This window comes from Ambystoma mexicanum, chromosome 4p, assembly GCF_040938575.1.
Source record: "Ambystoma mexicanum isolate Mex_15411 chromosome 4p, UKY_AmexF1_1, whole genome shotgun sequence".
Lineage (NCBI taxonomy): Eukaryota > Metazoa > Chordata > Amphibia > Caudata > Ambystomatidae > Ambystoma > Ambystoma mexicanum.
The window spans coordinates 105715610-105739528 of NC_090927.1; the positions used below are offsets into that span (position 1 = coordinate 105715610).

A 23919-nucleotide genomic window follows, 5' to 3' on the forward strand; every position below is an offset into this window, starting at 1 on the left:
TCATTAATGTGGTTTCCAGAGATGGGGATGAGAATTTGCATGTCATCCACAAAGTTGGTTTAAGTGATGCCTCGAATATCAAGGATGTCAAAGAGTGGTTTGGTGTAAGTGTTGAGTATGGGGGATGGGCAGGGGCCTTGTGGGACACCAAGAGGGACAGGGAGGGGGCGGGGGGAATCGGCTGAGAGGTTGTCGATGAGCACTTTAGAGGTCCTGTCACTAAGGAAGGATTTGATCCACCAGACCGCGTGGAAAAGTGGAAGAGAGAAGAGAGATTATGACAGGCAGTTCATTGTCAACCAAGTTAAATGCGGCCGACGGGTCCAAGAAAAGGAGGATGGCTAGGTTAACCGAGTCCCTGCTGGTCTATTAGTGCTGTTTCAGCACTATGTTTAGGTCGGCAAGCTGACTGTCTAGCACCAAGGAGAGAATAGTTCTCCATGAATTGTTTCACTTGGAGGTATGCAATGCGATCTAGTATTTTGAGCAAGAATGGCACGGTTCTAATGTGCCTATAGTTGGTGGACACTGTAGGGTCCAATGCTTTTTTACAAGAGAGGGGTGACCCAGGCTGGTTTTATGCTGGTGGCGACAGCGCAGGACTTAAATGAGGCATTGAAAAAGTCTGTGATGGTGGGGTTAGGCTGGGTGCGCAGGTCTTTATAATGTGAGTGTGGCAGGAGTCTCCTTTAGAGTTGGAGGGTCTGAATGCTTGGATGGTTTCCAAGACAGTTTCTTGGGTGATAGGCTGGAAGGCGAAACAGGGAGGCTCGTCGGGTGGTGGCGGTGGCCAGGACAGGCGGCACTGGGGTCATCTGAGGTGCGTGGTTAGTAGCTAGTAGAGCTTTCTTAGTCCAAATGTTGCTGCATAGCAGATCTATTTTGGCAGAAAGGGCAGTTTGAATGGTGGTATCAGGAACCCTCTGTGTAATGGGCGTGATCGGGTTTGCCAGTTCTCGCAAAATGGAGAATAGCTCCTTAGTGTTGGAGTTCGCATTGGCAATTCTGTTGTCATAAGTGTGAGCTTTGGTTACGATGATAGCTGCCTTATAGACGTTAGTGGCATTGGTGGGATGCTTCTTATGGAGAATTTCAATGGCTCTTTTCTTTCTGCGTAGAGTAACCAACTGATGTGTGAACCGAATGTTGGTGGGCTTGAAGGGTTTCAGGTATTTGTTTTTAAGTGGTGCGTGCTGATCTAGCATCGGGAGCACCATAGACTGGTGGGCCTAATCAGTCTTGAGAGGACCTACAATTTGCGCTCCCCCCAGAAGAGTTGCGACCCCCAGGGGCCTGCAAACTCCCCATACCCGGGGTCCTGTGCTGCATTGGTTAACATAGTCTCCAGAAATGCGGTTTCATCTGCAACCTTGTAGGCATCCTTCTAAGCCAGAAGCAAGAAAAGAGTAGATTTTACCGCTACGATAACCGTCTACCCACTTGGGCACCAACAAGCGACCACAGGGAAGATCCATTGCTGGGCCACCTCCTGATCTAGTGCTGTTGCCAGATCCACCAAGTCCCCTTCTCTAAGTCGCCAAGACCGGAGACAGGGCCTTCTGTCTCCTCACTGCTGGAACTGACCTTCAGCAGAACATTCTTCACTCCATGGTACTGTTCACTCTCGGTAGAACCTATCGGGGGTCTGCTTTTGTCTTGCTGAGACTTTGGGGCCTGCAGATAGCTTGTATCCTGCTACCCCTCAGTTCTCCATGAAGTAACATTTGGTGGGGGGGGGACACTGTTCGGGAGAATTCTGAGAAATGTGCTAATTCCCTCCACCTTAGAGATCCCCAGCAACTTGGCTGGATTTTGAGGACTTTTTCTTTACCTGGAGAGAGTAAGAACCTTTTTTCCCACTCTCTCATGTATCTTAATATGATTTTGAACTGTTTCTTTTGGTTTTGGGGTCTGACAAACCCCATAGGCATCATCTTTTACATTGTGTCACACAGCACCTTCAGTGCAGTGGCACAGGGAAGTTTTTCAGATTTCCCAACGGTTTATGATACCTTCTCTTGGATAAACTACTGACTTTGCTTACATTTGTAACTCTCTAGACCCAGCACACCCTATTTTACAATGGGGTGTTGGAAGGGTTACCTAGTATCCCCTTTGTCTAGCTTCTCATGTAACATTTTTATGTTACCCTTTCCTCAATGAATGGCTGGTGCAGTGGTTTCATTTTAACTACCGTGTTGTGCATTTACCGCGGGCTGCGTTCACAGCTGCAGTAAAGCAACCAAGGGTGCCATTTTTGACAAAATGGCCGCGGTCTTCTTTTTTTTGCCATTTCTTTGTGGAAAGGTCCTTCTTGAGATTTACTCTGTGTGCCAAACCAGGTTTGGTCTTTTTGTTTGCTTTGCATTTTACAGGATTCACGAGTGAAGCCCGTCTCTGACTCCAGGGTCTCTGGGGTGGGCAGGAAGTGAGGGAGGTGCACTCTGTAGTGATTGGCTGGCTGACTCTCCAGCACAGACAGCCACCCTGCTGGGTGATTCAAACAAACAAAACAGCAAGGCTGGAATGAATGGGAGTGAACTGAATAAAAGGCCAGGCTTTTGGCTTGGAAGACGGAGTCTACCACTGGATGAAGGAACCGAAGAAGAACTTGAAGAGGACGCCTGATGCTACTCCTGGACCATTGGTTTGCCCGCTGAAGCCCTTCTGCTCTGCTGACACTCCAAATTCATATCGACTGAGAAGCCCCTGCAAGGAACACTTCTCCCTTTGAGTTGGTGGGACCAATCAACTCCAAAGTAAGCCACCTGGACATTCTCTCGGAGCTGGTTGCATTTCCACAGAGTTGCTGCTGGAAGCCGAATAGCCAGGGAGAGGAACGCCAGATTGTGCGTGTTGCTTTTAAGTTGGCCAAGAACTCCAGGAAGATCCTCCGGACTCCCAAGAAGCAGGAATGACCGAGCCTGAGCCCCCTCAACAGAGTACGGGACCCCAGAAGCAAGGAAGGTCCATTTCGACAGCCAGAAACCGCAGTGTTGCTATAGTCCAGAGGTAGTCCAGAGGAGCTGAAACACTGAAGTGCCACTTGTTGGAAAGATTGCCGGTTGCGAGCGGTAACCGTCCCATTGCAGAGCAGGAGTCCCCAGAATTCCTCCCTCTTGTCCCCACGACTGAGGCCCAGGAACAGTGAGATCTGCAGAGCTGCTCAGGAACAGAAGTCATTGGCTGCACTTGTTCTTCAATACAAAGGTACTGTAAAAAGTCTGAGAACTTACCTCTTGCTGTAGAGTTGCTTGCATCTTCTACTACTCACAAGTCTAATCAGCTTGTGGCCCTACATTTGATTCTTCTTTTCTTCAAAGACTTCTAAAACATTGTGCAAAGACTTTTCTACTTACCTACCAGAAGTGCTTCAGCCCATATAAGACTTTTGCCCATTGACTTTGGCTTAACCTGTTATACTGAATGACTCTGATTTGAGGATCCAAAAGTATTTGCCTGCTTAAGAATATTTGTGGTCTCTTGTTTGTTCTAGTAATCTTTTCCTTTAACCAATTTCTAAGAGTATTCTAAATGCAAATGTTAGATATTAATGTCCCCAGCATCCTAGCTGTTGAAGTCAGTCGATCGTGACTGTGGGCCATCCCAAAAGGGTCTTTACTGATTTAGAAACTAAGTGTACAGCTTTTGAAGTGTATTTGTGTGTTGCTTTTATATTGCTCCCTTCTGAAGAAGGCTTATTCTAACTGACTGATAAATTAATAATTGTTTATTCGAAAACCTTGTGTGTAAGTGTTTATTTGAATACTAGTCACTGTTAATCTCTGTGTAACTCCCCTACAGCTCACATTGACCCCTCTTGAGATGTGCCTGGCTGCTCAGCCACACTACCAACCTGTGTAGTACAGAGCTATACCAAAGGCTGGGTTCCTATTGCCAGGACGTCAAGATTATTGTAGTGCATCCTAAGGGTACTGCATACAATCTTGCCTAACAGACACCACTTTGTGCTATCAGCAGTAAAACCGGCTGCCCTAGGACACTGGTCCTTAGGGCATCCATTACGGGTTGGTTTACTAAGCAATTGGTTGCCCTAAAGCAATTTTTCCCCTTTGAAATGTATTCAAGTGATCCTACAATGTATATAGGTCTTGCCTATAGTACCTACCTGAACGTTTGTATTGTAACAGTCTGCCTTGGAGAATATAAGAAATGTCTATTTTTATAGAACTTCTAAGCGTCTAACTGTTTTTTTGCACCAAGGTATGCTCGGAGTTATTTGTACCCAACTGCAGGCCACCTTCCTCCTTACACTAGGCCTGACTGCTCGCCATTCTACCAAACCCTTTGGTAGTTGAGGCTGATCCTGAGAGGTGTAACCGTGTTCACCTTAGATGGGCTTTCCTAAGTTCTGGCACAGACCGCAACTTTTGTAATAACCCCTAACAACTTCACTGAAAGGTGATTTGTGCAATTGTAAAAATGCAGGCATTCTAAAATATAGATGGTCTCTCAGTACTCGGTCTTACGGACAAGTCTGCTTCTCCATAAGAATGAGCGAAATGGGCAAGGGAAGCAGAACGGTTTTACTGTCCTCCAGAAGCCAGCATAGGGTAGACAAATAAAGACTGGGGTCCGATAGGAAGCTGTGGAGGGAAATGTGCCAAAAAAAAGTCTTCCCTAATAGGAGTCCTAGTCCAGAATATCTAGAGAGCATCAGGTTGAAGACCCCTGCATAGGAGAACTTTAATAGCTGTGCAAATTGACATGCCACCAATCATTTGTTTAACACACTGAAAAACGTGTGTTGTAACTGCAAAATCATTGTGGGATACACAATAAAACTAATTTGTTTCCCTTGTTGTTCTTCCACTCAGCTGTTCATTGAGTTGGGAGGGTGCAGGTGCTGTCAAAACTGCCAGGGCTTCGCTGGAACATCTAAACTCTATTCCATCTGGTGAACGCTGGAAACTCTGTAAATTCCAGCAGAGGTGCGCATTGCACTCCTCTAATATTGAACCCAAGAGGCAGTTGCACATTCCAAGGCCTTTTTGGGGATCTTTTGGTTTGTGAGAATCCTGAGCGTATCATCACACCTATTCCCCTTGCCACCTCTTCTCAGGTGGCCAAGGAAAGGGCATCGCTTTTGGATCCTGACCCTGCGAGTGGAGAAGCGAGGGAGGGTCATCTGGGTGGAGGATACTTGGGGATTGGGGAGAGGATATCCACAGACGAGATATTGTACCCCCCTTTTCCTTATGAGAACCACCCTTGCCCTCCCTTTGTGGGCTGTTGGAAACCCTCTCCCCTCATTCAACCCATTATAGTACTGGGACCAGGATGAGGCAACTAGGAGTAGTGAACACTACTAAGTCATTTCACCACTCTAGTACTGTGACGAAGAAGATGCCTGCAGAGTATTGTAAAGGTCAGGCATGTCCCAAGCGCTCCACTAATTATGACATGGCAATTACAATTATGGACTCAAACCTGCAACCTGTTAAGTGATTGCAGGTGTATAAAAGGAAGAGAGCCCAACTGAAAGGCGAGCAGCAGGAGAGAGCTGAGGCCGATCATTGCAGGCCTGGAGGGAGAATCCTGCATGCCAGGAGTTAGCCGTGGTGGGCCTTCAGGAGAGCCAGGACGCTGGCGACGATCCCAAAAAGCTGTGGAGCCAAGGGTTGGGCAGGCTGTGAGAAGGTCCGAAGCTGGAGCTGTGGGCACAGAAGAAAGGAGCAGAGTTACCAACAGCATTTGCAGGGAGAAATCTGAGCTGCCAGCGAGATACAAAGAGAAGGTGAAGTGCAAGCAGGGCTTGCGGTCAAAGGAAAGCGTGTCGGCGAGCAGAAGCCGAAAGTACAGCTGCCCGGAGGAGACGCCAGGGACCTGTGAGTGAGAAGGGAAGAGCACTTGCACCTGGGCGCTCCTGGGGGCTTTTGTGAAGCGAAAATAGATGCTGAATGAATTAATGAAAATGCATGCGCAAGATGAAATGAACCCAAAGCAACGGGTTGAGAGGAGATATACGGACAATATAAAATGCAAGCAGCAGATTAAAAGATCATTCATTGAATATCGAACTAAATGAAGGCTTTTGGCAAAGTTGTGACCTAATAAGTCTGTGTGAAATTCAAGTACCGTCTACTGAAAGCAAAGCATGAGCCGTATGAAAGGCAATGATAAGCATGCATGAAAGATTGCTAGAAAGTATGAAGGCAAGGTGGTGAAGGAACAAAAACAGCACGAAGTGAACTATACGTGAAAACGCGTTGTGGCAAAGTCCAGAGACTGGCGAAGGAAAGAATAAATTGTGGCAAAGCCAAGAGGCTGACCAGGAAAAGCCAAGTGCATGTGAACCATCACACAGGTACAAATGCAGAAGAACCTGTGTGGGCTAAGGAACCTAGGGTTCCTGTTTGTGCGGCCTGTGATGGGTGGATCCTGTGGTCTGACAACTGTGCCTAGACCGGGGAAACCGCAACTGTGAAAGTTAGAGGTTGCTGAAGTGAAACATGAGAAAGCAATCGGATTGACCTGTTTAGAAACCAGAAGAGTATGAAGTTAGTTTGGAGTTGTTTGAACAATGAAATTTTGAGAAGAAGTACAAGTAGACACGCTGAACTTGGGGAAAGGAACCCGGAGGCTTTGTGGAATTGTCTTGAACTTGAGGAAGGGAACCCTGAGATTGTTGTGGAAATATCTTGAACTTGGGGAGGCTGAAAAGTAAGCCAGGAGCTGGAAGATCAGAACTTTATTTGGAACACTATTTTGTTTATTGCAGACATCCATACACTTTGTTTAGCCTTAGTTGTAAGGGCAAGTATAGGTTTTGGACACAGACTTTTAAGTTGAACTTTCTGACTCTGACTTTCCTTAGTTTCTTTAGGTAGGGCAATCCCACCTTCGTATAGGGCAAGTTAGGCCTTCAACCATCCTGACATATGAGTTAATAAAACATTTATTTTTGAACTTTGAATCCGATTTCTGTGTCTTGCTTCATGATGCCTTCACAGGTTTCCATCTCATAGCAACCACCAGGTTGCAAGGGTGTTCCATTGTCTTCCCCAATGGCGTGAACTCATTTGGTGCTCTGTTCCTGCTGTCAACTCAAAAGGGATTGGCATCGTAGAGATATAGGAATCTGTGTACCATTCTGGGCTCCCTATCAGATTTCTTTGGCTAATGACCAATCACTCCACCTGCCAATATATAGTATTGCCACCAAGTGTTTGCCGCCAATAATAAAGCTGTCATGGTAATTATTACTTTGTTGGTGAAGTGTTCCAAAACTGTTTCTCTCTGTTGTACTTACTTCTCACCAGGAAGGATGGGGGAGGCTGAGCACTCAAGTCATTTAACCTGTTTGATACATGTTTTGTATGAATGACTTCAATTAATGTTTTTATTCGAAACACTACACTTACACTGCTGAAGTGCTTTATTAGGGCAATTGTTTTGTAAGTCCTAAGTTAACACTAAGTAAGTGAACTGCTAACTTAAAAAACAAGACATTTGCAGTTAGTTTGTCCAAGGGGGAGGAAGACTGCCTCCAAACCCCTAGTGTTTAAAGACCACGTGCTAGTTGATCCTGGTCTGAGAAGGTTAATTGAAGCCAGCTGGCATCAGTGATTGGATGAAGCTATGTGTGACCGATTAGAGACATGTTTCACTTTTTATGCAAAGCATACCGCTAAAGGACACTGGTAGGAACACAGAGGCTGGTGGGGAAAGTGCGAGTCCCACTGAAGAGGAGCTGAGTGAGTTCTCAATTGTTCTTGAAGGGTTCTTACCGTCACCCCCAAGTGTAGCCAAAGGAAATGGTTTACATGGGAAGGGGAAAAGCCAGGGAACACGGGAGTAGCAGGAAGTGAACTTCAGGGTTGTCCCTGCAGGTTTAATGGTAACTGATTTGGATCAGTGGACAGTAATAATGGCTGGGGAATTTTTTAATGCAGGGGACTGTGATTATTTTGCTGTGTGAGGTTTTGGTCTGTGGCCCATAACGAAGCATGCTAAAGGATTAGAAACATTGAAACTTTGTCAGTGATTGGTTTATTTTTGCGAGTTGCTGAAACAAAAGTATCATACTTTTACTAGAATATTTTAATGCAAATAATTGTGTATCTTTTGGCCAGTATCTGCACCAGCAGCCCCACCTAATGATGTCCTCCTCGGATGTGAAAAGACAGCTGGCGGCAAGAGCAAGGCAGAGCTGCGAGCAGAGCGCCGAGCCAAACAGGAATCTGACAGAGCCACGAAGCAGGGAAAGAAGGGCGAGCCGGGCCCACCTCCTGTTCCGGGCAAGCAAAAGCCTGTGCCAATTGACCAACAGTCAGGTACACAGCTGTTGACTGATTCCTTGTGTTGGACTTCTATTGTGGCACATAGGGTAGCATGCTCTTATTTCTATCACCCCCCTCTGTGTTCATTGGCGTCATGTAAAATATACTCACTTGCGTCCCGTTGATGCTGGGCATTCAATTTTTTTAAATTGAAAAATGACAGTTTAATTACAAACATTTTCATTCATCATCCTCTGATGAACTTTACATATTTATCTGCATTCCTGGTTTCTCTTGCATGTTTCTGCTAATCTTTCCAAGTCTGTGTCCGATGGACCCTCTTCACATGTGATGTTATCGCAGTTTGCCATATGGTTCATAGATGATCTTCCATTCCACGTTTTTTGCAGCTACTTTTTCCATTCTCCCTTGGACTCCATTACGTTATCCCAGATTTGAATCACCCTAAAAACAAGGGCTGTTCTTCTGTCTCCGGTTGAGTCATTGCTTGTGGAAGCATATCTGCAAACAGTTGTCTTTTAACGCTCAAGACTGAACATTCCATAATAATGTGGTATATTGATTCTAGTTGATCCACATGTTGACAGAATCTACAGTAGGATTTCCCCACTGGTAGTTGGTTTGATTTTGCTAGGACTTCTCGTGTGGGGAGCACACTAAGGTGCATTCGTAGGAATGTGTCTAATCTGCCGTGCTGGAAAAAGGATCACGTATTGTGGTAGCTGGGTTAATGCTCTAGTTTCCAAATAGGAATTTATCGCAAGTTGATAATTGTGTTTTTCTGTTCAATGTATTGATCCAATCATTACGTTGAATTTTCTTTTTCACCTCCAACGGACAATTGACTAACATTTCCCAATTTGAATCCGCATTGGTTAGAATTTGCATGAATGCTTCTTTCTCCGGCATGGGGTCTGGCATGGATTCACATCCATGCCAGACCCCATTCCCAGCCTGACGACGATTCTTCGTCGTCAGGCTGGGAATCCTCGGTAAAAGAAAAAAATCTGTTTCAGTTTCGTTTATGAACTTCTCCTAATAACCAATCACTGGTGTCTCTGGGTCATACTGCCCCCAGCCAATGACTGCCCTCTATCTAAGCCCCTCCTCAGGCAGACATCTTCAGATTTTTACCGCACGTTCAAGTGTTGGGAGTCCTCGTGCTTGGTTCTCGAGCTTTTTATTCGGTCAAATTCGAGCCTCAAGCTCCACCTATTCATCTTCCGATTAACTGGGAACCTTTTCGGAATTTTCTACGCCCCTTTCGTCGCATCTCACTTCTTGGAGGATTCCAGAAGATCTTTGAGGCCTACCCTGCGTGGTCATGGCTCAGGACCAAGGAGACTCGACGCCTGTTGGATCCAAGCTGTTCAGGAACTGCCCAGAATGTGGACTATAGAACGTCTTCAAGGAAGATGAGCACTCTCGGTGTCTCTACTGCCTGCACTCCGACAAGTCCCACATGGAGGAGAACTGTGCGTTCTTCAAGAACATGTCAGTCCGGACCATGAAGTACCGTCGGAAACGACTCGCTGACTGGCTGGAGGCGAAGAGCCCGGCAGCAGGTGAGAAGAAGTCTGAGCGGCCTTCTAAGACCTTTTGAGGGAGCGCCGGCGACTGGGGCCCAACAGAAGGCAAAGCACTGCAAGTCTGCGGGCACCAGGAGCGCCATTGGTTCGGGCTCCTTGGCTGCCAGGCCGGGCACAATGTCACCCACGCCCTCAACCACGAGCCAACGCTCCGGCTTGGTGAAAAGGAAGTAGGAGATTCCTGCAGAGCAAGCCAAGGGGGAGCGAGGCGGTGACCCCCCACCCCCATGGCGAAGGCCTCTGTCGCGCCTAAGGTCGTGAAGGCCCAGATTCACACGGTTAAGGCCTCAATTGAGGGAGTTGTGGCTTCCCTGGCGAAGCCCGCAGAGACGACCCCAGTGGAGACGGCCTCCAGGCCTAGAGTGTCCCTGCCATCCCGGAGGGAAATGTCTTTCCAAACAATCGAAAAGACCCCCGTCAAGCCCCAGACCGAGAAGGAGGGGGGGCGAGATAGTCCTAGCGGACTCAGATACCTCCTCCGAGGACGAGCTAGCTTCCATCAAGGCTGCCCTGGACAAGAAGTTCGAAGAGGCCAGGGCCTGCATAAGGATCCCGACGAGGGGGTCGTAGATAGTGAGGGTGGAGCCGACGAGGAGCAGCAGGTTAAAGAGGAACCTGAGGAGCCTCGACCGACACTGTCGTCTCAACCGAGGCCTGCACCGCCCGTCAGGTCGGAAGACATCTGGATGGCACTGCGCACCTTGTGCACGGAGTTAAGGACCAGGCGGCCCTTACCGCCGGCGGATGATCCAGCGGCGCCTGGACCGTCTGGGAGCCCTCCAGGCAAGCGGAGGCTTTCCCTCCTGACAAAATTGGCTTGTTTCATGCCATGATCGCCAGGGCCTCAGAGCTCTTCCAACTATGTCCTGAAGAGCAGAAGGAGAGATTCCTATATCAACGTAGGGAGGCCAAGAGGAAGACCGTACTCTCAGTCCCGCTGTTGGACGACATCTGGGACTAGGGACTGGCCCTTCTAAAGAACCCGTCCACGGCCCCTGCGAAGAGAGACCGGTACGCAAAGAAGTACCTAGTCCCAGATTCTGCCCCTATGGGCCTCAGGGAGCAGCCATCACTTGACTCGGTAGTCTCCGCGGCGGCCAAGAAGAAATCGGCAGGAGCGACGGCATCGACTTCCACTGCCATGGGACGTCGGGGTCATCTCGTCGGCAGCGACGACTATTAAGGCGGCCAATGCTCTCGCTATCGTGGCCCGCTACGATAAGAAGCTGTGGTTTAAAATCGCACTCCTCCTGGACTTCCTCCCGGACGCCAAGAGAACGGAGACCCTCGAAATCCTGCAGGAAGGCGAGGTGGCTTCAGATCACGCATCGCGGTAGCCATGGACATCGCCGACACCGGTTTTCGCCAGATGGGCAACAACGTTTTTAGCTTTGCCGGCGCAGTTGGCTCAGGGCCACTGACTTCCGTCAGGACGTGCAGAAGAGGGTACTGGACATGCCCTTCGACGGGAACAATCTGTTCGGCAAGGCAGTGGACGAATCACTGCAGGCCATCAAATCGGACACTGAGACTGCCCGTGCCCTGGGCATACTGCATCAGTGACGGCCGTCCTTTCGGACCTCCGGAGGCAAGGCCCAAGGTGCCTCCAAAGGATTCGGCGGCAGCTCTTCGTCATACTGCCAGCCGGTCCGTTCCTCGTCGCAAGAAGCCTACAGAGACCGCAACAAGGCTGGTGGACATTGTCGCCATCGCCAAGGGGCCCAAGGGGGAAAGGCCTCGGCGAAGCAGGACTGAACCGGCCGTGACGTCGGGCCCCCACTCAAGCACCCCAGTGGAATGCCAGCTGGCAAAATTCATCAGCGTGTGGAAATCCATCTCCACCGACCGTTGGGTGCTGGATGCCCTGGCCGACGGGCACACTCTGGAGTTCCAAACGAAGTGCCCAGACTTTCCATCGGTGGCCAGGAAACAAAACCACATCCCACAACTACTTCTGGAGGTACGAGCGATGCTGGCAAAGGGCGCGATAGGACTCGTCCTGAAGAGGCTCTGGGGCTCCGGAGTATACTCGCGGTACTTCCTCGTCCGAAAGAAGACCGGTGACTGGCGGCCTATCCTGGACCTCCGCCTCCTCAACAGGTACATAAAATCCCAAAAATTCCTTCAGCATGTGCTGGGACAGCTGGGAGAAGTGGACTTCCTGTCGTCACTGGACCTGGAGGATGCATACTTCCACATCCCCATACACAAAGGACATCAAAGGTTTCTACACTTCATGGTCCACGAGTGGCACTACCAGTTCAAGGCTCTGCCCTTCGGTTTGAAGTCGGCGCCAAGGGTCTTCACCAAGTGCCTGGTGCCGGTGGCAGCACGGCTGCACCTGCAGGCAATCCACATCTACCCCTATCTGGACGATTGGCTCATCCGAGCGAAGTCAAGGGAGCTTGCCGTCGACCACACAGCGAGGACCGTCCGCCTGCTCACGGAACTGGGATTCTCGATCAACTTTGCAAAGTTCTGTTTGGTGCCATCGCAGGGCGCCCTATTCCTAGGGGCCAGGCTCAACACTGTGGGGCGGCTGGCTGCACCGTCCGAGGAGAGGATAAGGGCCATCCTGGGCAAGGTACAACGGCTGTTGACCATGGAAGTAGCCAGGGTGAGGTCCATCAAGTCTTTACTCGGCATGATGTCTTCATGCATCTGTGAAGGTTGCGGATCCGGCCACTGCAGGAGTTCCTCAACGCCCGTTGGATGCAAGTGGCGGGAAGCTTCGAAGACAAGATCTCCCTCAACGAGACTTTCCGTCAAGCGATGCGTGTGGGTGCCCCACCACCGGATCTCGCGGCGGGCACGGACTTCCAGACCCCAGCGCATCAGGAAACGGTGACGACGGACGCTTCCCTGGAGGGATGGGGTGCGCACACCGGAAATCTCCACGCATGAGGCCTTTGGCTCCCGGAGGAGAGATCTCTGCACATCAACGTCCTGGAGCTCCGGGCCGTGTTCTGGGCCCTAAGGTCCTTCCTTCCGTCCCTCAAGGGCAAGGTGGTACTGGTCTTCACCGACAACACCACCACAATGTTCTACATCCAGAAGCAGGGGGGCACCAGATCTCCAGCTCTATCCAAGGAGGTGCAGGATCTGTGGCGCTGGGCCGTCGCCCAGGGGATTTTCCTGGTACCTTTTCGCCTGGCAGTAGTGAAGAACACCGTCGCCGACTCACTCAGCAGGGAGCTGCGCTCTTGCCACGAGTGGGAGCTTCGGCAGGACCAATTAGATCTTCTATTCCGACAGTGGGGCAGTCCCCAGATCGATCTGTTTGCGACAGCGACAAACGCCAAGTGCCGGAGGTTTGCCAGCAGGTTTCCCCAGCCGGGGAGCATGGGGGGATGCATTCTCCTTCCTCTGGGACGGACTGTTCCTCTATGCATTCCCACCGTTGCCGCTTCTACTGCGACTCATCAGTCAACTCAGACCGTCCCGTTGCAGGATGATCCTCATCGCACCGGCATGGCTGAGGCAGATATGGTTCCCGGACCTTCTGGACATGTCAGCGTCCCCTCTAGTCAAGCTTCCGGCAGACGCTGATCTTCTCACCAGGGAGGGAGGCACGATCCTGCATCACGATCCAGGATCACTGAACCTGCAGGCCTGGCTCCTGCAGTACTAGAGTTCTGAGGCTACGATATCTCGGTGGACTGCAAGGAGGTACTTGCCAAGGCCAGAGCATCGTCAACTCTCAAGTGCTACGGCAGAAGTGGAAGAGGTTCTGTGTCTGGTGCCGAGCACAGAAGATAAACCCTCTACGGATTACGGCCCCTCAAGTGCTGCCGTACTTGCTGTCGCTGGCCTAGGCAGGGCTGGCACATGCCTCCATCAAAATTCATCTGGCGGCTATCTCCCGCTACACCAGAATTCTGGGGCGGTCATCGTTGTGGTCCCACCGTCTAGTGAAGGAGTTCATGAAAGGACTGTTCCGCTCGCTCCCGCCGTGCTCCGGCCCCGGTGCGGGAGCTCAACGTGGTGCTGACCAGGCTCATGGGTCCTCCATTCGAACCTTTGCATTCGGCACCCCTGAAATTCCTATCGTGGAAGACGGCATTTCTTATGGCCATCACCTCCGCACGACGAGTGGGAGAGATCCAGGCTCTCTCCTGTAAACCGCCGTACCTGACATTCCACCAGACGAGGGTAGTGCTGAGGACGCACCCCTCCTTCATGCCCAAGGTGCCGTCGGACTTCCACCTCAATGAGCCCTTGGTGTTGCCTGTTTTCTTCCCGTCACTTTTGTCGCTGGCTGAGAGGACTTTGCACTTGCTGGATGTGGCTAGAGCGCTGAAGTTCTACGTGGACCGCACAAAGAGCTTTCCGACGACATCACAGCTGTTTGTGAACTTTGGCCCTGTGAACCAAGGGAAGGCCATCTCCAAGGTTTGCATTTCTATGCACTGTCACCGGTTGGCAAGCAGACTGTTGCCTGGCCGTCCGAGAGCCCACTCGACCAGAGCGACCGCTGCAACTACGGCGTTCATCTCTGGCGTGCCCCTGCTGGACATCTGCAGGGTGGCTACGTGGAGGTCGACACACACCTTCACGAGATTGTACTGTGTCGACCGGGATTCCAGGGAGTAGTCCAGAGTCGGCCAAGCAGTGCTGCGCAACCTGTCCGCTTGAAGGTGAGCCTGGTGAGGAGGTAACAGATGCTTAATGTAAAGTTTTTGAAATGCTTAATGTCGAGCCTTGCCACTTCCCGTGGCTGTGCATGTGTGTACTGCTATGTATTCTTGTATACATGAGCATGAGAATCCATGCCAGACCCCATGCTGGAAAAGGAACAAGTTACTTACCTGTGACTGTTGTTCTCCAGCATGGGTCTGGCATGGATTCACATGCGAACCCTCCCGCCTACCCCTCTGCGGCTCTTCTCTTGGTCCTACTGCCACTTTACTTGCTACCTAATCTGAAGATGGCTGCCTGAGGAGGGGCTATGGTAGAGGGCAGTCATTGGCTGGGGGAAGTATGACCAGAGACCAGTGATTGGTTAATAGGAGACAGACAGTTCAGAAACTAAACTGAAACTGATTTTTTTCTTTTACTGAGGATTCCCAGCCTGACGACGGGGAATATTCATGAGCATGTGAATCCATGCCAGACCCATGCTGGAGAACAGTTACAGGTAAGTAACTTGTTCCTTCCATAGATTTAGAACTGGTTCATTTGTTGATTTAGATTACGATCGCTGTACATCAAGTGGAGGTATGTCATCATCTATTATGGTCTTCCTAAATCAATGTATTTCCAGTTTACAATGGACTCTATCCATTGAATGGCCAGTTCGAATCGAATCCGTGGGATCGGATATGAGGGTGGTAATGACAGTACCGTCCACCAGAAAATGCCTTCTATTTGATTCCATGTTTGTCGGGAAAGGTTTTATCGAAAATATTCCAGATTTCCTTTGTATGAAGACTACTTGTCGGTCGGGCTAGCGAAAGACTTTTTTTTTTTTTTTTCATGTATTCTGCCCACTCTTTTTCGGTTTCATTTTGATTTAACCATACTCCAAGATATTTGGTTGATTTAACCGGTTCTATTTTTTTCCTTTAAGAAAGACTGGGGACAAGTTATTCAGGCTCTGAGCTTGTGAACCTTGTGCCAAATGAGGTCTATCTTGTTGCATCAAGTCTTATCTTGATGTGCACAAACTTCCACATTACAGCCCGCCATAGGCTAGATTAGGCTATGAAATGTGGAGTGGGAACCAAGTGTGTTGAGCCGTGCCCCGAGGGTGGTTGTGATGTTCTCTGAATTGGTTTCTGCCCCACAGGCCTCCTTTTTTGTTTTCTCACTTATGTCCCCTTTTGGAGGTGCATTTAAGAGGACACTGGATACCATTGAGCGAGGATTCTCCGGGTCAGCCTCAGCCGTCTGGTGCCCTAAACACCTCAATCAGAAGTCTGAGTTAGACTGCTGAAGTGGCACCTCGGGAGTACTCGCTCTATGAAATCCGGATAGCTTTTCAGTGGCTGTACCAGATTTGGGCCTCAACAGCATCTTACCCCCTGTGGAGTGTGTTGCAAAGGTAGCGGGCGCCCCTCTCTCGAAAGAACAGACTTGATAACCTGTTCAGTGGTTATTAACCACTTGAGAGTTCGCAGCCACTGCTTTTACTCACTGTGCCTTTCACAGATGGGAAATATCAATTTGCATATCAGTCTTTGTCCTGCCCAGGGGCAGTCCAGCACCGAAATGCAATGGCAATTCCAACCTGAGCGAGAGTACCACCAGCAACCCCATACACGTGTTTCACCCTTGTTGGGGATCATCAGTGAGGTGAAGCTGATGCCTCTCTAAGCACAGTGAGAGGGAGACCACGTCTGGTTGCCCCCAGGAGACCTAGGGTTGAATCCCCTGTGGAGTGTGGTTGAGTAGCATTCACCCTAGCAGTTCCAAAGCCCTTCGCTAAACTGTGGAACGTTGGGAATGAGTCAGTGGCCTGAAGTAGCTGATTCTTATTTGACTCTTGCATGCCACAAAGTCACCAAAAGCTGCTGTACTAACATGCGTAAACCTACCCTCCCACCTTCCTAGACACATAGGACAAAAAGCCAAAACACCTCTAGGAAAGCCGGCACTTGAGCCCTACCGGTGGAACCCCAAATGTTGAGAGGCAATCAATGTGGCTAGAATTTCTGCCAAGCGCTCCTGGCCCTTTTCAACATGTAGAAAAGGGCTGGTGGTTGGAGCAAGGGGACATATTAAGGATACGTTTTGCTTGTGGGTGTTTGTGTGCTGTGCATGCTTAGAACACCCAGCATTCAATAATGGCTTTTCCACAGAAAGATGTTATACAAATATACATTCTCTTCTGTGAAGGTATGTGTCTTTGTTTCAAGTTGCTGGTAAGTAAACTTTTAGTCTTCTAGTGTTTGGAGCTCTTTAACCTGCTAGTTAGGGTCACCCAAAATGCCTGGCAGATAATTCATGACTAAATTTGCTGGTCAAAACCTTGCTATTCTCACCAAACTGGTCCAGCCCCTCAAAGAAATAATGGGGAGAAGCGTAACTTCCTCTGATAGCTGGAGCTGTATCCCTGCTGACCGCCACAGTTATACATTCCCGGGATACTTCCTGGGTGGTGTCCTTGAAGACATCCCTATGTTAATGTATACCCCCAATCAAACTAAGTATTAGCCAACTGTGCAAGGGCAGTCGGGGAGGATCTCCCAGGTGCATATTGGAGTCCTGTCTCGGATGAGGCTGTGGATTTGCATTTGTATTTTATTTTATTTGTATAGCGCAGCCAGGCCCGAACAGTAATTACAGGAATGACATATAATCAAAAGAGCAGTTGCAATCGTGGCAGAGTTACAGTTAACGTTACAAAACTTCATAAGAACAGTAGCGTGCGGGAACAGTACAGAGTCCCAGCGGGCATGCAGAGAGTCATGTTGTACACATATTCAAGAGGATAGTTGTTCGTGTGTGTTGGCTAACCAGAGCTTGGCTTTGTGCTTTGTGTTTGAATAAGTTAAGTGATGATAGATTTCTAATGGTAAGTGGCACAGTGTTCCAGAGTTTAGCAGCCTGGACTGGGAAGCTAACACCTCCGGCTGTTTGAAGCTTATATCTGGGGATTGTGAGACCTTGAGTTTGGGTGGATCTTAGTGACCGCGATGGAATGTACTGAGTGAATTGCGAGGCTAGATAGATGGGGGCCTGGTTGTTTACGCATTTGTAAGTAAGGGCCAATGCTTTCAGAGAAATCCTTTGGGCGACTGAGAGCCAGTGAAGGTTCTTCCTGGTTTCTGAGATGTGAGCTGATCTGGGGATGTTGAGGGCCGCTCTGATGGCACTGTTTTGGGTGATCTGGAGTTTGTTGAGGTTACGCTGGTTGGTGCCATGGTACATTGCATTACAATAGTCCAATTCGGACATTACCAGTGTCCTGGCCAAGGTGATGCAATTTTGAGTAGTGAGGAATGGGCAGCAGGCTGTGATCAACTTGCAAGTGTAAGCCGAGGCGGCAACAACTGCATTGGTTTGTCGAGAAAGGGAGTGTGTGGAGTCTAGGTAGATTCCTAGGGTTTTGGTATCTTTGGATACTTTAATGGAATCGCCATCAATGTTGAAAGAGCTGAACGATGGGTTCTGTTGTGTACCCAAGATGAGGAGCTCTGTTTTATCATCGTTGAGACACGACTCGTGTTGGGCCATCCAAGCTTGGATGACTTGGTAAATGTCATTCAGAGCTTTAGAGTCAACAATGTAGTCACCAGGGACGTCATTTGGGGGTCGCCAGGGGTCGCAACTGCGACCTCTGTGGTGTCCCTTGCGACCTCTGTGGTGTCCCTTGCGACCTCCTGGGCTGTGGCTCTTTACTTCTGGGGTGGCTGGCTTTCTTGTTCAGGCCCCTTAAAAAAAAAAGACTTGAGGCACTTGTTCTTATTTTTCTTCTAACACTTTCAGCACTGACCCTAAATAAGAAAGAATAGGTATACCAAATAATGTGTCTTTCTGGAATTCTATACAGTAATTGCTGGCCTCATTAAATGTTTATTTCAGGCACACTTCAGGGGGTGAGTCACTGATTTAGTCTGTTCTTAAACGCCTCACTAAGCCTAAGCCGTTCATCCTTCTGAGGTCGATAAATGAGTACCAACACAGGTTGGGTGATATTGGGTGTATACTTTTTCTATATAAAGCGCTTAATGATGTGTTATTATATAGCACTTACGCTTATCATTTGGTCATGGACGTCTGCTTGCATACACAGTCATTTGGTAATACGGGCCAATAAACACTGAACTTAATGATACATATGGCGATCCATTCTTGTATGAATGTACATCATATAGTGACATCATAACTATATTTTTCATAGTTTACAATGCTATGTGATGCCACTTCCTGTTTTTTCAACGGGTGAAATGTTGTGTACCATCGCTACCCGCTATATCACTTTGGGGCGGGGTCTAATGACATCACTTCCTGTGATGTCATCAGAGGGTCAAGGGTCGGGTGATGTCACTTCCGCTACCCCTGGCATTTTGGTGAAATGACGTCCCTGGTAGTCACCGGTGATGGGAATGAGTATCTGGGTGTCATCTGCATAGTTAGTGTAGGTGACACCCAGATAGTCAAGCACATCAAACAACGGTTTGGTGAATACATTGTAGAGTGTGGGGGGATACACAGGACCCTTCTGGGACTCTGCAGGGGACTGATGTAGGATCTGCAGAGGAGGTAGGTGAAAATACTCTCATATGCCTATTGTCTAGGAATGACCTAATCCAATTAGTGGCATTGTCGGAGAAGTGGGCAGCATATTTCAGATGCTGACAGAGAATTTGGTGATTGACCAGATCGAAGGCTGCAGATAAGTCCAGTAAGAGTAGAAGGGCCAATTTACTGTTGTCTTTTAGGTTCTCAATTTGAGTTTTGAGGTCTAGAAGAGCTGTTTCTGTCCCGTGCTTAGGTCTAAAACCAGATTGTCTTGTGCCGAGGAGGTTGTTTGTTTCCAAATAGTTCTGTATCTGTAAATATGCTGGTCTGTCTAATATTTTTAGAAGGAATGGGACGGTAGTGATAGGTCTGTAGTTTGTTGGTATCTCAGGGTCTAAAGTCATTTTTTTTAGAAGAGGGATGACCCAGGCGTCCTTCAAGTTATTGGGTACCATTCCAAATTGAAACGAAGAGTTGATGAAAGTGGTTATAAAGGGAGCAAGGTCATGTGCCGATTCCTTGATGATAGGTACCGGACAAGAGTCACCTTGGCAGTTAGATGGTTTTAAGTTTTAAATAATATTTTCAACCTCAGAGATGGTGAGTGGAGTGAAGCTGAAAGGGGTGTGAGAAAAGGAGGCCGTTCTGGGCGTCAAGGGTTTAGTTAAGGGGGAGGTAAGGAGGGTGATTTGTTTGGCATTGATTTTAGATTGTAGGGTGGTTATTTTGTTGAGAAGTGCATTTTGGATGATGTTGCACCACGTGCTGTCTTTACTGCAGGTATTGGGTGCAGGAGAAGGGGATTCTAGTTCTTTGAGAATTTTAAATAACTCCTTCGTGTTGGATTCCTCTTGGGATATCCGCTGGTTGTAGGTCTCTTTTTTGGCTTGTAGGATCGCTTCCTTATAGTTAAGGGAGGTTATGAGGAGGTGGTCTTTGTTGGATTCACAAGGAAGACTTTTCCAGAGAGCTTCAGCCTTGCCCTTTTCTTTGCGCAGAACTCTAAGCTGCGGGGTGAACCATGAGTTCAAATGGGCTCGTTGTTTGGCTTTCCGTAGTTTAAGCAGTGCTATAGTATCAATGGCTCTGAGCAATGTTTGATTGAAGCTGTCTACTAAGATGGTAGAGTCTTTGTGCAGTTGTTAAGGATGGGAAGGATGAGAGGGAGTAGTTTGTCCCTGGTAATGTCTTTTTTGTTCCTGGTGGGAATAGCCGGAGCTATGGTAGGTTTGGTGTGAGGGTTGGTGGCTGGTAGGTGGAAGATGATGATGTGATGGTCCGACCAAGCACAGGCGTAGTTGGAGCTTATCGAGGTGTTGCAGTTGAGATCTGTGATCCAGTCAAGCGTTCTACCCTTGTTGTGGGTAGGTTCAAGAATGCGTTGCTGGAAGCCTAAATTGGCAAGGGTGGTAGCGACCTCGGTGGCCATGTGGTCCTTAGGGTCGGATAAGCCAAGGTTAAGGTCCCCTAGTAGCTGCACGTGAGAGTTGGGCTTAGTATTGTCATTCAGGATGGACGTGATATTGTCTGTGAATGAGCCAAGTGGTCCTGGAGGGTGTCCAGTTAAAGTACCGAATACAAAAGGATCGAATGCCAAAGGGTCGACTCAATTTGACCTAAAACAAAAGGGTCGACATTTATTTTATTTTTTTATATCTTTTTTTTTTGGGGTTTCCGTTAAGTGGTTTATACCACAAAAAAGGGGATTTGGGGAGGGATCCCCCAAAAAATAAAAAAATAAAAAAAATTCAACCCTTTGGTTTTCGGTCCTTTTGATTTGACCCTTTGGTCATTTGATCCTATGCATTCGAAACTTTGACCTATAGCCGTCCTGGAGGTCTGTAGATGAGGTGTATTGTTGCAGTGTTGGTCGGTAAGAGGGTGAGTTTCACAGATAGCGATTCTGCAGAGCTAAATTGGGTGTTGGGGATAGTTCTCATAATGATATTGTCTCTGTGTATAAACGCGACTCCGCCTCCTTTGTAGGAGGTGGACTGTCGGTCGATTCTGTTGATGGAGTAACCATTCGGGATGGCGAGGGCGAGAAGTGGACCGGAGGCTGCATGTAGCCAAGTTTCAGTAATGGCAATGAAATCGAGTTTATGGACGGTGATGAGGTTAATGATATCCAGAGCATGGGCCGTAAGGGATCTGACATTGATGAGGGCACCCTTGAGTTCTTTGTTAGGGGGGGAGGTGAGGTCTCTTCTGTGTGGTGGACTGTGTGATGGCGGTGCGGCTGCGCTGGGTGCATGGGGCACGGGGCAGTCTAGATCTGAGTCTGAGATTCCTAGAATGGAGAGTGCATGGTTGATTGGGTGTGGGTTTTGTTGCATAATGTTGAAGCCGGGTCATTGAGGTATGGGTTGACTATGATGTCGGTGCTGTAGAGCATGAGGGGGTGTGTAATAGGATAGTAGTGGTTAGTCTTGGCAGTGCTAATAGAGAGGATGCAGTGGGTAACAGTTAGGTACCCTAGGATGACAAAATAGATGAGGTGAAGGCTGGCAGGTGGCTGCAGCCGCATGTCGTGATCGGGGTGTCCTAACCATCTGTAAGGTGTAGTGCAAATGCACTGACAGGTAAGCGGAGTGGTTTTCTGCAAGTTGGCAATCAATTACTCAAGGCAGTTGCTCAAATATGGCCGACAAGGTAGGTACATTGCAAATGGCAATCAATTACTCAAGGCAGTTGCTCAAATATGGCCGACAAGGTAGGTACAAGTGCAAGTTGACAATCAAATTGCTCTAAGGTGCTATACACATAGTTGATAAGAATATGTGCAGGGTAATGTGCAGAAGGTGCCAGGCGCAGCTCCGACAATCAAACAGACGGTTCACTTAGAGAAAGGGGCGGGTGGATTATTAAGATGCTGGACTTGCCACTAAATTGGTTAACAGAATTATTAGAACGGACCGAGATACAAGACCGTGCAGATACGAGTTCCGTAGGGTATACACAAGGTTATCAGGAGAGTGTATATGTTGCCCCACAAAGGAAGAGCAGCTGCTATAGCTAGAGCGTATTAGTGTCGTTGGAGAGGGTTAGCTCCGAGAGGAAGTTGTGAAGGAGTGTTATGAGCAAGTAGTACAGTCAAGATGCGATGTGCCTGCGGCCGTGCTGGGTTCAGTGCGATGAAAGTGACAAAGAGTCTTACCAAAGTTGTGGCATAGTGGAACCCATAATAGACTGTGTGCTGGACGGCTCATGCAGTTAGAGTTGCACGTGGAGAGGGGGGTACTGCGGAGCAGTATCCCGCGTTGTAGCGCAGGTGCGGACAGGGGCAGACAAAGGTGCCTTGGACACTGTGTGCCTTAGAGGAGGTGGGCCGGCTTCCGCCTCCGGGCCTATAGGCGAGCTTGTGGCCTGGTTGCTAGGCAACCAAATTAAACAAATGGCACGCATGAGATGCAGTGGCCATTTTGGGACCGGACACGTTGCGGCTTTGTCGGCGGTCCCTCATGGGTCTGGCAAGTATCTGGGGGTGCCGTTGGTGCCACAAGGCAGTGGTACTTAAAGTAGTGCCTCAGTAGAATTAAGGATGCGACTTACATCCGCAGTCATCAGGCGATCATACGGCAGCTGGGGAGCTTGATGGCATTATGCTGATCATGCATTGCGGCCTCCGGCTGTGATGATGAGAGCAGGCTCAGCTGCTGGTGTGGAGGGGCTCCTGCCCAGATGAGAAGGCTGAGGGGCAGACAGAAAGGTGCCTTGGACACGGTGTGCCTTAGAGGAGGTGGGCCGGCTTCCGCCTCCGGGCCTATAGGCGAGCGTGGTTGCTAGGCAACCAAAGTAAACAAATGGCGCGCATGAGATACGGCAGCCATTTTGGGATCGACTCTGGATGCAGACTCATTAAGGAAACTGGTGGTAAATCAGTCCAGAAATAGTGAAAAGTATAGTGTATCTCATCAGAGGTACAGTGGTCCTCATTACAACTCAGGCGTTAAGGGTTTAACGGCGCCGTCGGCGCCGTTAACCCTTAACGCCTGATTACAAGTGTTCCTTTGCGGGTTGGTGTTTAACGCCTGCTTTTAGCAGGCGTTAAAAATCCAACCCGCAAAGGGACTTTGGAGCTTATTACGGCACCGTAATTTACGGTGCCGTAATTGGCGCCTTCCCCATTCCCATTATGCCCTAAGGGGTAAAAATGGGAATGGGGAAGGGTAAATGGTGAATGGGGAATTACCGCCCCACTCACCTTGGAATGGGGCGGTAATTCCGCCATCCACCATGGCGGAATCGTAACCTTAGCGGCATGGACCATGGTGCTAATAGCACCATGGTCCTCCGTCAAGGTTGTAATGAGGGCCAGTGTAGGATATGTGTCCTCTTGGTGCACTCGCTGTTCTGCATCAGTGCCTTTAGAGTGCACATGCTGTGTACCTGCCTGTGCTTGGCATGTATGTGTGCTTTGCTTATGGTCATTTTGTTCATGCCACCAATGGTAATCCTATTTTATTTTTACATCTTTGTAGTAGTGAAGAGGCTCCCAGAGCATGTCCAAGTGGACGACCCAGCAGCACAAAAGAAGTTTGCCAAAAAGTTGGAACGTCAGCAGGTAAGTGCCATAGAGATGGAGGGGCAATCTCTTAAATTATTCTGGCCAGCCTTCCTCTATCTTTTGCTTACTCCCTTGCCTTATTGCAATGCCTGACGTGTATGATGTACACACGTTGTACCATGTATTTGTGATGTGTGGGGCATGCCCAGAGGTCCACAACAATGACTCTTAACTCCTATGACCTCTCTGCTTTTGTTACATTTCTAGGGGTCTTATTACCAGCAGGGAATGCTTTGTTCCTTTATGAGCAACTACTTTATTTTTACTTGTGTGTATCCAGTTGTTCTGGTATACCATGGGCCAATCAGGGAAG

At 48.8% G+C, this 23919-nt stretch overlaps 1 protein-coding gene across 2 annotated transcripts in view; it reads left to right on the forward strand.

Moving 5' to 3' along the window:
* Positions 1 to 23919, forward strand: part of EIF2B4 (eukaryotic translation initiation factor 2B subunit delta) — a 256404-nt gene that overhangs the window by 82346 nt on the left and 150139 nt on the right. For both annotated transcript variants that reach the window (XM_069605481.1, XM_069605480.1), the window contains exons 4-5: positions 8097 to 8297; positions 23521 to 23603. In XM_069605481.1, coding sequence (XP_069461582.1) covers positions 8097 to 8297; positions 23521 to 23603 — 284 coding nt within the window. The remainder of the gene's footprint in view (positions 1 to 8096; positions 8298 to 23520; positions 23604 to 23919) is intronic.